Here is a 12,290-nt window from a genome sequence, read left to right on the forward strand (position 1 = left end):
AGGCAGTGTTTATTTCTGTACTCTTTTTCATTGATTTTTCTTGACATACATTGCTAGGAATATGTCCCTACTGTATATCAGCCTATATATATATATATATATATATATATATAGAGAGAGAGAGAGAGAGAGAGAGAGTGAATGAGTGAGTGAGTGAGAGAGAATTTCCATCGTTGTTTCTATCACCGATTTTCACTGGCCCCCCGCACACTGGCAACTAAATGATCCTATTGGGTAAAGGGAGAATTGAGAAGTCAATTGATATTAGAAATGGGGGGGAAGGGGACAGCACTGTGATAACAAGGAATTAAAATTCCTGTATTAGGAATTAAAATACATTCTGAAGAGGAAAGTCATACTGTGCATACTGTGACCCATAAGCCAGTCTTATAAAGGTACTATTGAAGAAGCTTGTTGATTTTATTGTATTGACTGATTAAAAAGGTTATGACAGCAGCAAACAGTGTTTGTTGGCAGGTAAAGGCTTGTCCTTTATAATATGGATCACAAACTGCACATACATATTATGTTACTATAATTTACACAGTACACACAATTCCAGTTTTGCATAAAGGTTCAGCTGGAGCTGCAGTTCTGCCTTGAACAGGGTTTATAACCAAGGATAACAAAGTAATGTAAAAAAAATGTGATTGTCGAATATTAGTAATGGAAGACCTGTGTTTGTGAATGGCATGCAAATACCTGGATGCTGTGGCAGGTGATGACTTGTGTACATCACACATGAGCATGCAAGCATATGTACACCACAAAGAAACATGCAGATGATAAAGATCAACACTTAGCTATCTGCTCCATTGTGCCGGTCATTTAAATAACTCAGTCCCACTAACAAACAATAGAGGTTTGTCCCCATGATATATTTGTGAATTAATAGATGTATTTGAACTTCACAAATAATTTTCCATATACGTCTTGCAGTGTGTAACAAACCATTTATTAAGTGTTAATTGCAGTCTGAATTGGTACTTCTGTCTCAAATTCATGTAGGACTATTAAAATAAAATTATTAAAACACAGTAATTAATAATGATAACCAAAAACAATTATATGTTCCAGAAACAAATGCTAACAAACAGCCATCATATGTACATGTATCCCTTTAGACAGGTCCCCAGAAATAATCCAAGTTGTGATCCTCTCACATAGTTATTTACAATTTTTAATCAGATACCAAAATATATCCATACATTTATTCATACCAATATCCAGCTCTCTTTGTATCTCAGCATACCTCTGTAAATACGAAAAATAGCATTAATATTATACAATATCTATTTGTGAAAATGAAATCCCACAGTGAAATTTAGATTGAGGCTGATACAGGCAGGTGAGTTTTATCTGAAGAGGTTGAAAGCAAGGTTTTTTAGGCAGGTTCTGCCTCTGTGTTGTTGGTCTGGCACTGAGTTGATTGAATTAATATCATACCATTGGTTCCTCCCCCCAAACATTTTTCTCTCTAGCCTTCTTACATAATGGTTTACATGTTCCTCAGTTTGTTCACAGACAATTGTCCACAAAAAAAAACAAAAAACAAAAAAAAAAACGCACATAGCAGCTGGAACAGATATGGTGGCAAAGCCAGTGTCATCCCTTCAATAGCCTGGCATGCAAGCAAACACTGTTTACATATTTTGTATGATTTTCTAAATCTACTCAATATGATGAATAATATGGTGCAATTTAATTGTTAAATAACATACACAATTCATCCATTATTAAATGCAAATGAACATTTCTATTGCTTAGTGCTACGAGATGATGTGCCATCCACTGTATGTCAGGGCTCACAAAAAGTATTCGGACCCAAGCATAGAAATCAATGCGGAGGCAGACTAATAAGCCTACTGAAGTCTTTAAACAGCAAAGAAACACAAAACAGAAATAAGGCTAAAGGAGGTAGAATACCAGTAGAATACCAGTAAAACATGAACTGAAGAAAACCAGGAACTTAAATACACAGTGAGACACATGCAGACAATCACTGGAAACGAGCAGACCAGCGAAATGTGAAGAATCAATTATCCAATAACAACAAATGATTAACAGACACGAGACACCAAACACAGAGAAATGAAAGGAACAAGGTAAGAACTAAAACACGGCATTTAGTGGTCAGGAGCCCGAGCCGTGACACTGTAAGGCCCTGTGTGTTTCCTTTAGAGTAGAGCCCAGTCAGACTGGCCCTTCGTCAGACTGCGTACTGCAGCAATACTTTCAAACTGCCTGGGTCTGCCACAGCTCACACAGTCATGCTTGCTGGCAGATAAAACATCTCAGCAGTGCACATGTGATGTCTCCCTCACATCTCGGTGGTGTGACTTGGCTTGTGTGTGTGTGTGCGCGTGTGCATGTGCGTGTGTGTTTGTGTGTGTGTATGTGGCAGTGGGAATGAAAAAAAAGAAGTTGAAAAGTTGAAGATTTCATGCAAAAGTTTCCGTCTTCATGACAAGTCGTATCCCTGGGTCACCGAGAAGAAGCCTTTGAAGAAGATAAAAGAGAGGTTGACGATGAGGAAAACACTGTCATTCTCTATTGTGTGTTTTTCTAATACACACAACTAATAACATATAAATAATATTTAATTATAATACTCATAATTGTAATATTGCATTATTATATATATATTAAAAATAAAAGAAACAGTATGATAAATGAAAACAACATCATTCATTTCTTGATAACATGACACTATGATGTTGATTTTATTAGTATAATAGTACCTGAGGACCACTCCTACGATCACTGCAGCAATGAGAGGCCCAACCCAGTACACCCAGTGATAGGGCCAGTAGTTAGCCACCACCGCCGGGCCCAAGGCTCTGGCTGGGTTCAGACAGGCACCCGACACCCCACCCCTGACACCAACGAGAAAAGACTGAAGTCAGAGACACAAATACGCTGCAGTCCTGGTACTACTACTGATTTAGCCTCCGGTTTTCTCATGAATATTACATTACACTATACGGACAAAGGCTGTCTCAACACATTTTAAACATCTGTTTCTTCTTGGTGGATGTGTATGGATGTATGTGGGCAAAATGCTCGAAATGGGATTATGCAGCATGAGTTTGTTTAATCTTTCATTAAAATGTTGATATATCTGATTATGCCACTCGTCGTAACCCCACGATTTACTATTTAACACTGTTTGATGTAGCTTCATAAGCACATTTCTGAAAGGATCAAGAATGTGCGATACAGACAGACAAACTCATAGAACATGCGTAGTTACCCTCCCAGAATGGCGACGGTGAGCGTGAGCCCGATGCAGAAGGGGGCGAGGGGCGTCTTGCTCTGCTTGTTGATGGCGCTCATGCACACGGTGAGCACCAGGTAGAACGTCATGACGATCTCGGCCACCAGGGCGCCGGCCACCTGCTCGTCGGTCTTGATGGAGGTGAAGGCTCCGCCCGACGCGTTGATGAAGCGTGCGTCCGATGACACCGCCTGCATGTGGACAGAGTGAGAGAATGTCATTTTTGTTATGGAGAAGAAGAACGCCTTTTAGTCTGAGGTTTTTTTTAAAACCATTGCTCGTTTCTCCAAACTTGCATACTGCACCGTTAAGATTAATGTAAAACTTGCAGAAATAGCCATTCTAAGTGCTTGGGGCTTAACGGTTGATCCTTCATAAAAACTTTGTATCACACATTTATTCCTACAGCTGGTAGTGAATAAACTTTCCCTATCTGCTGTTATGAACATGCCTGTCTCTTCATCAAAACAGGGCTTTTTGCACTGTTCATGTCTGGGATTCGCACATACTGTAAGTGTAATGGGAAACAGAGGAGAGAAAGAGAGGGTGGGAGAGACAGGGTCTGTAAGAGAGTGAGAGAGCCAAAATGGATTTGAGAAGTACAATCAGCCGTGACTGTCTGTGAAGCACATTATGGAAAGAGGCACAGGATGAAGATCTCAGATGAAGACCTATGCAGATGGAACGTTCGCATCTCGCATGGAAAAATAAACACCGCTGTTCGTTTTTTGGAGCAATAAGCGAGTGTGTGTCTTTTATTTTTCTATTCTTGAGAGTCACAGCTGCGATCTGGATGAGAACACGGGTCCACTCACCCGTGCTAAGCCAGCCCCGACCAGCCCTCCGCAGAACTGCGCCGCCCAAAAGGGAATAAGCAGGAAGACATTCAGACCTCCACACAAGGCTGCTCCCAGCGACACCGCAGGGTTCATGTGTCCACCACTAGACCAAACAGAACCAATATAGCAAACAAGGTGAGGCTGAGATAGAACCAATACAACAAGGACGGCCAGGCGCCCGGTATTTAAGTCACCTGCGTGAATGTGAAAGAGCGTTTCATCAGCTGATTCGGCAAAATTCATTTTGGCCACTGAATCATCTGTGCTGCTTACATAGGTATTTACAGCAAAAAAACAAAAAAACAAAATAACAAAAACAAAAACAAAACAAACGGTGACAGCGGTGATGGAAATTATGGCATGAGCTCTTGTCCTTCATTTAATTGTTCTTTGTGTGTCACAGCACTTCCCAAGCTGAATGCTATCACACCTTCTACTTAACCTTGAGTCCTGAATTTAAGCATGTGTGATGTTTTATATCCATGTACATCATCACTAGAAGTCTCGGTAACACTTATGTTTAATTAGAACAAAATATGTAGCTATATTGGTCCACAGCATTGTTTATTGTATATTATTACTGTTTTATGGACATAATGCTCAGTGTCAGTTATCTGATGCCACAAACAAAATGTATTTAATGAAGTCAGTGAAGTACAAATTGTAATGTGAAATGGGTTTTCGTCAAACTACTAAAGTTAAATTTCAAATTTTAAAGTTTTGGCTTACATACTTCCTCAAACATTTGTAGGCTATTTCAGTGTTTTCCTGAATTTGATCCAGGACCACACCATCTGTATATATATTCTTCTCAACTTAACTCTTCATTCAGAAGATGTTTTGTTAAATAAAGATAAATACATAATTCATCGTTCATGTCTGTATCTTTATCAAGCTTGGGCAATCTGTCTCCGCTGAGAGTGGCCTAATCAACAATTAATAGGCAGTTCAGAAAAGCTTTCTGTCCAACTAATAGAATAATTACCTGCTTAACTGAGCGATCCGTGTAGGCTACTTTTGGCCAATCTTTTTCTGTTTCATGAACAGAAATAAGAAAACAAGAAATGAATGGTTATTTGATATTCGTTTTAAAAACAGATATTGCAAAATTTGAATCAAATGGTTATTCATGTTGGTGACCAATTTTAAACATAAAATTACAGAAACTGAAATTTTAAGTTCATGGTGTCATGTTCTTATTTCCATTTTCTCACGGGAGAAAGGAGCATCCCAGGGGTCAAATTGATGTGGAAATCTGTGGGCATGGATTAGTGGCCTAAACGGTACCAGAGATGGTTAGTTCATCATCTCTGACTGTGCCCATGTCAGCTGTAGCAGTTAGGACAAATGTTTACAGTCCATTGCTGTAGTTGCAATGCACAGACACTGACGTTGCATGCAAATAATGAATTAAATATTTTTTAGGAATGAAAGTACACCATTACATAATTATAAAAGTGCACTGTAACGTAATTCCTGTCACTGAAAAAGAAAACGAGTGGCCAAAAAGTACACGGATCCTGAGCACACAGCTTTGGCCAGGTGGTAACCAACCCTGTTCCTGGAGATCAACCATCCCTGTTGGTTTTCACTCTAACCCTAACTAAGCCACACCATCATTCAACAGTTAGAGATCTCATTGAGCTGCTAATTAGCAGAGTCAAGTGCGCAAACATAGACTATTGATAAAAATCTACGGGAAGGCAGACCTCCAGTAACGGGGTTGCATACCACGGGCTTAGACACGGTGTTGCACCTAGGCCTGAGAAACACTGGCGTAACTCACTGTAGCGACCACAGAAATCCCACTTCAAACAAGAGCTGAGCCAAGATAACTATTAAATTGGTGAGATTTTTTTTGTTGGTTTTCACACGTAAAGCTCTGAACTCACAACGGTCCGTTAACATGAAAGGGCACTACTGTTAGTTACTGTCAAGAACTGCTGCGCCATATACAGTACCTCACTCCTGCCGTAATGGCCACAGAAATAGCAAGCGCAAATCCATGCGCGACGGCCGGTTGAAGCCTGCCAGTTCCCGGAGAGTTTTCGATCAGCGAAGCGCAGCCGGTGAATACGAAGAGGCCAGTCCCGAAAAACTCGGCCACGCACGGCAGCACGTACGTGTCGTACCCGCTACGACCACCGCTGCTTTTCTTCCTCTCTCCCTTTTCACAATCCCCCTTACCGGGCCCGGCTGGCAGGGCAGACATGGTGGCATCAGGAGAGATGGAGAAATGTTAGGTAGCAACTTCTTTTGGCGACTGTGGGGAAATGGAAAACAAACATTGTGTACTAATCAGCACACGGAAAAATAGACTTCAGCACAACATTTCAGTTTTTTTTCTTCAATCTTAATAATGTATGTAGGAAACGAAATATCATATTCGTAAATATTAATTGAACTAATCCTAATATCAGGTTTGCTCTGTGAGAATTTACGAATAATAATGACAATCACATTCAAATGGTGTTTGATTATATATAAGAGTTCTCTTCTAAATATTTATGGTCGTCCAGTGTGATAATACATAGTTGGCTTGACCATGAAAACATTTTGTAATAGAAATATACATCTGACTCACTCACAACTATATCCCAGTAACTTCTCGTCCTTTCTTGAAAAACAGGGAGATCACGGATGCATCTGTCTTGGAAGAAGGCAGCTTTTATAGGGCTTGCCTAACATATAGCCACTTCCTAACAGCGTTAGTGTTACGCATATTCAAAAATTAATGTTCTGGAAGATATTATCCTTGACCACTGATCCTTGATATAGTGCCACAGGCATGCTTGGGTCACCTTGTGGTCAGACTCAGTAACCTCCTTGAACATGAAGTGGTTTGGATGGAGCTGGACTTGCTTTTTGGATTTTTCCAAACGTCTCCCCCCTAAAGCAAGATTTTTGTATAGTCTACGCAAAGTAAGCTAAAGTTTTGGTCATTTGACGTCAAACCACATATTTGCATTTAGAGGGATTAACTTTGTGACTGGTAAACAAGCTCAGATTACAAATGCAATGCTATTACAAGCATTTTCTATTATATCAATGGTTTGTGTTTTTTTGTTTCTAGGCCATTATAAAATAAAATCATGGTGTTTTTCAGTAAAATAGAAAATGCTTGTTAATGGCATTGCGTTTGCATTTTGAGCTTTGATATTCCAAGCTGTGAGAAGCCTTTTAAAATGTACATTTAATAAGCACACTTTAAACGTGTTGAAAACAAATAACGTTGTGTTATTTTGTCCCTGATTATACACCAGGCAATATGTTTTAACGTGTTTTGAAAGTGAACAGATAAGGCTTCTATTTCAGGAATAAATGTTGTTTTAGTTATAAAAATCAAGAAAAAACTGATAAACTGATTTTAGCTACTTTTTTAACCTGTTCTTGACTATGGAGGCATACTTTACCTGCATGCTTCCTCCTGTACTTTACATGCCTTGTACACAGTTTACCATAGTGCTTTGCGGTTGATTTCAGGTGTTCATTTCAGGTGCTATATCATTAACCCGTCATTGTCTGCTATATAAATCGTCTGGGTTGACTTCATTACATCTGAGTAGATTGATCCACTGGTACTGTATATATTCATTTATAAAACAAATAAATTTCCTTCATACCTCAGCTGTCTGCTTATTAAAAATACACATAGTTATCACCTCCACTCTACTGATGTGATACTCTTCAAAGTCTCTCATCCCTTTACTGAATGTGACAAGTTGGGTTTCAGATGTTTTGCACATTACAGTTGGAGCAACCTTCAAAAAAAATCAAAAACTTGACCAATTACTTTCAACTGCTGACTTTAAGCATGGAATTCATATAATTTGTGACTGAAATACTCTCCTGCGTTTAAACTCTGCATTGCTTTTTAATTACTGTTGTCTCATTCCCCAATTGATGTTTGTAACTCGATGGTTGACTGTCTTGTGTAACTTTGTGTTTGGTCCCCCTCACAAAAGAGATTTCAATCTCAACGGTGGTTTTCCTCAGAGGCGTCACTATGGGGGTGCGGGGGGTGCAGACCGCATGGGGTGGCGGTTTTTTGTGCAGTGCTTTGTGAAAAAGCTTATTTCTCTGATGCAGTTCACTGCCAGTTTATTTAATTAGTAGTATTAATGTGACGAGAAGCGCTTTATCGTTTGAATGCATAACACGCAAATCCTTGTGCACATACCTGCCAGCTCAAGTCAACTCAACTTTCCTGACCTCTGTTTCCTGCACCTTATTGCCTGTGAGCCTCCACTGGGCCACCACCAGATGTAACCTGTAAGCTTTCTTTGACTCTGGTTCTTTGGGAAATTTTAGACTACTCACTGGCCCTTAGGTGGAAAGTGCTACTGATTTAACTTGCCTCAACCCCTGTCTGTAGTAGGTCTCTGAGACCCCTAGGCTTGGGCCAGGTAAAGTGGCTCCCCTCTCCCCTCCTGCTCAGGATTTGCGATTCCCATACAGAGACAATTCACTTACACCTGGTGGACTCGCCTGAGGTTCCCCTGCTCAGACATCCATGGGTTTCCTTGCAACTGAGGGTTTCCCTCAGTTCTACAAGTTCTGGAGTGCTTTATGCTCTTGTAGGTGCCTCCACCACACTGTTCTCTGGGTTCCATCCTCAGTCCAGTGTGCATCAGCTAGGACGTGGAGACCATCCTGAGGTGTCACGTCAGTGCAACCCATCATTGTGGAGTAAGCTAGCCGCCTTGGCCAAATATACTAATTATACCCTTCAGTGCTCATCCACAAGGCTTTTGCAGTTTGGGTTCCCCCCTATTTCCTGAGCTGGAGGAAGAAGTTGGGGTGTCCTCTGCCTGAACCTTCATCCGCCACTGTCACCAGACTTGGAGACATGTCTGAGTGGCTCTCCAGCGGGGCTTTAGCCAGACACCAGCACCAGGCCAACCATCAGCGTCACCCTGTTACACTCTACTGTCCGGTGCAGAAGGTACGGCTGTCGGCCTGTGATCTTCCCCTCAAGGTGGAGTCCTGGAAGTTGGCCTACAGGTTCGTCGATCCCTTCAAAATCCTGCAGCATATCAATCCGGTCTGGTCACCTACAAACCCCCCCCGCCGCGGTCCATGCGGGTCCACCCTGCTTTCCACGTGTCCTGCCTCAAGCCGGTGGTGTCCAGCCACTTAGCTGACCCATACAACAGCCCCCACCTGCTCAGATTACTTGGTCCACCGCATCCTCATCATTGTGAGACGGACCATTTAGTACCTGGTCAAATGGGAAGGTTACGGGCCAGATGAACGGTCCTGGGTTCCTGCCCGGGATATCCTGGACCCCCACCTCATCTGCAACTTTCACCAACAGTGTCCCAGTTGAGGACCAGTCCTTGGAGGGGGGTTCCTGTCACTTCTCCAGCCACTAGTTGCCGCCTGCTTCCCAGTTTTAGTTTACCTGTTTTTGTGTATTCCATGTTTAGTGTCTCCTGCCTGTTAATTTTCTTGGTAATAGGATTATTGGTTTTCCCCAGTCTGCACTTGTCTGCTTGTTTTCAATGATTGTCTGCATGTGTCTCATGGTGTATGTAAGTTCCTGGTTTTCAGCCTTGCGAAGGCAAAAGACAGTAACTTCCGAAGTGTAAAACTGAGAAAAATAGCTTTACAATTTTCTTCTTGTCCAGCCAAATGAGTTGTAGGCAGGTCTATGGAGAGGGGCCAGTTTGTTGGCTTTCCATAAGCTTAATTTTCTACATATTTATTTTTACGTCTGAGTTGACCTTTGACCCTTATTTGAAAGTTATTGTATTTTGCCATTGCATGGTACACAAAAAATATTAGGTCATACCAAAGCAAAAAGCAGTAACTGCCCTTTTATATTTTACTTAAGTCACTGATCACAATTCAAAGCGATATAATGATAATTATGATTTTAAAAATCCATATTCTGATAATGATATAAGATGAAACTGCACATTTTTATTATTCTATGGTATTCTTGTGATATTCCTAGTATCTTTTTAAATCAAATTATTTCTGTTGTTTTTTGATATCACTGTGCATTATCAACCTTCATAAGAACCTAGTGATGTTTATATTCTAACAAAATAAAACGGTAATTATTTTTCTATCCCCTAACTTGTAAAGGTTTCTCGCTCTAATGATATAATGCCAATACAAGGAAATATACTATAACACAAAAACACCAGCAAATGTTTTCTTGTAAAATCACATGATTGCTTTGAGTTTTTTTTTTTTTTTTACTTTATTTATTAGCTAGAGATGGTTTTGAGTCAGACTGTGCTTCACCATTAACAGTAGATACCAATGCAACATACAGTAACTTTGAAGTGCAACAAAACAGTAACTTAACGTGAAAGCACTGTGAAACAAAGGCTGAGTAGGCTAGTTTATGCACTTGAGCACGGTGTTTTGCTTTGGCTTCCCTAAGGCTTTTTGTAGTAACTGTAAATTGAACCTCCATTTTATCCAGAAAACTACAGTGGAGACATATCATACCACATCATAAAGGATGTCTTTAATGTTGCAAAAAATGCTAAGAAACCAAAAATGAAATTACTGCTTTTTGCCCTTGTATGGAATTTTAGTGCATGGTCTTCGTATTCTTTCATGTTAGTCCTAGGTGCTAGTCCCCTGTGTCTGTATTACTGGTATATTACCTCCTGTTGCTGTCTTTTTTTGATGACTTCAGTAAAGACTTAAAAAAAAAAAAATTATTTTTTATTTTTTAACTTGCCTCTGCGTTGATCTCCTGGGTCCTAATTCTTTTTGTGAGCCCCGACGATCTATACTCAAATTTTAAATTTATTTTAACAGAAATATAATGGTGCATGCTGAGTAAAATGCTCAGTGTTTAGACTACTAGATAGTTTAGATAGTTTTATGGTCCAAAATGGGGTCAAAAATACTTATCAGTGATTTTTTATTATGAAAAAAACAAAGAAAAAACAGAACATCTTAATGTGCGGACTGTCGTTAAACATATTTCACCGTTATGAACATATGAAGTGGTACTCAGACCACTGCACACTTAGCTGACAAATGTCATTTCTGTGACCCATTACTTTTTTAGAGGTCACCTTTTTACAAAGGTGTTCAAATGTGGAATTAGAATATTTAAAGAAATAAAAACAACTGCATGTCCACAGTACATGTATTACACTGCATAATATTAAGTGTTAAATTTGACTGGTATTAATGTTAATGCAAAGTTATTATTTACCGGGTGTTTAGTTTGTCATTTTTACCCACCTTAACCTCTCCCACAACTCTGGGGACTGCTGCTTGAATTAACTATTTTTCAAAAATCTTTTCCTGCTAAAAGTCCCTACATTCCATGTAACATGGTGTTAACCGTTGCTTGTTATTCTCCCTGCCAGAGTTGTGAAATTAAATAGCTAAATTTGCATTTACCCATCAAACCGGATGTACAAGATCACAATGTACAAGCCAAGAAAAACAAAAGCCGGCTATGTATGTGTTTTCACACATCAACGTCATAGTCCCACTGTGGAACAGTGTTATGGCAGTTAGTTCCAGGCAAGTGGAGATTGGAAGTTCATGTGCTCCATGCTCCCCCTCCTCTCACAGGTTACTGTGTGACTAGAGCTACTGATCAGCAGTGGGGAGTGGGGACCACGGTTTTCATGAATTTTTTAAAGCTTCCTCAATAGGCTAAACCAAGAATTTTTGCAGAATGGATGGATCAAACAAACACCACAGTGAAATCTCTGGTGTTAAATCTGGTTGTCAGTAGATTGGAGACTCTGAATATGTGTTGTCTCATTTTAACTTTATAGATTTAAATTTAACACTTTTCATTGTATGGTGGCATTTCTTAAAGTATGCATAAATTTAATTCATGATTGAATTACATTGAAGCATATTATTGTTTTGTGTGTGTGTGTATCACAATGTTCAAAATAAAGGTATCTAAACTGAGACTACACACAAAGAATACTGCCAGGCCAGTTCTTATGCCAATTGCCTGTCATTTGGTTGAATTCATTTTGCAAAAGAATTTTACAAAAAAGGTTCTTACTCTTAATTATCTCTCAGGGCCAACATGAAGTGCATCAGGGCCAGTGAAATAACAGTTCTCGTTTCCACTGTCTTCATAGAACGAGAACCAGGGTGGCTAGTGTAGTGTTTCCATGGGAACAAAACAAACCAGACTATTCCAGGACAGCACAGTGAAGAAGATTCTG

The 12,290-nt window shown here is 39.9% G+C and overlaps 1 protein-coding gene across 2 annotated transcripts; it reads right to left on the minus strand.

Moving 5' to 3' along the window:
• Positions 1 to 2,238: 2,238 nt before the first annotated feature.
• LOC118223926 (aquaporin-8-like) lies at positions 2,239 to 6,749 on the minus strand. 2 transcript variants are annotated; one of them, XM_035411010.1, is made up of 6 exons: positions 6,705 to 6,749; positions 6,078 to 6,379; positions 4,093 to 4,219; positions 3,254 to 3,468; positions 2,742 to 2,876; positions 2,239 to 2,499 (listed from the first exon to the last, which is right to left on the minus strand). In XM_035411010.1, exons 2-6 carry the CDS (start codon positions 6,326 to 6,328, stop codon positions 2,442 to 2,444), a joined length of 786 nt encoding a protein of 261 aa, XP_035266901.1. In that variant the 5' UTR covers positions 6,329 to 6,379; positions 6,705 to 6,749; the 3' UTR covers positions 2,239 to 2,441. The 2 variants fall into 2 exon arrangements, with proteins under 2 accessions (XP_035266901.1, XP_035266902.1); XM_035411011.1 differs by having other exon boundaries at positions 6,701 to 6,749.
• Between the last annotated feature and the right edge of the window lie 5,541 nt (positions 6,750 to 12,290).

Source organism: Anguilla anguilla, chromosome 3, assembly GCF_013347855.1.
Source record: "Anguilla anguilla isolate fAngAng1 chromosome 3, fAngAng1.pri, whole genome shotgun sequence".
In the NCBI taxonomy this organism is placed as follows: Eukaryota; Metazoa; Chordata; class Actinopteri; order Anguilliformes; family Anguillidae; genus Anguilla; species Anguilla anguilla.

Bases quoted from the DNA above. Each gene is read 5' to 3' on its own strand.
- LOC118223926 (XM_035411010.1), bottom strand. From the start codon at position 6,328: ATGTCTGCCCTGCCAGCCGGGCCCGGTAAGGGGGATTGTGAAAAGGGA. The intron at 4,220-6,077 runs GTACTGTATATG...TGTTTGGTCTAG, and splicing joins GCCATTACGGCAGGAGTGAG to TGGTGGACACATGAACCCTG. The intron at 2,500-2,741 runs GTACTATTATAC...TCTTCTTCAAAG, and splicing joins ATCGTAGGAGTGGTCCTCAG to GCTTCTTCTCGGTGACCCAG.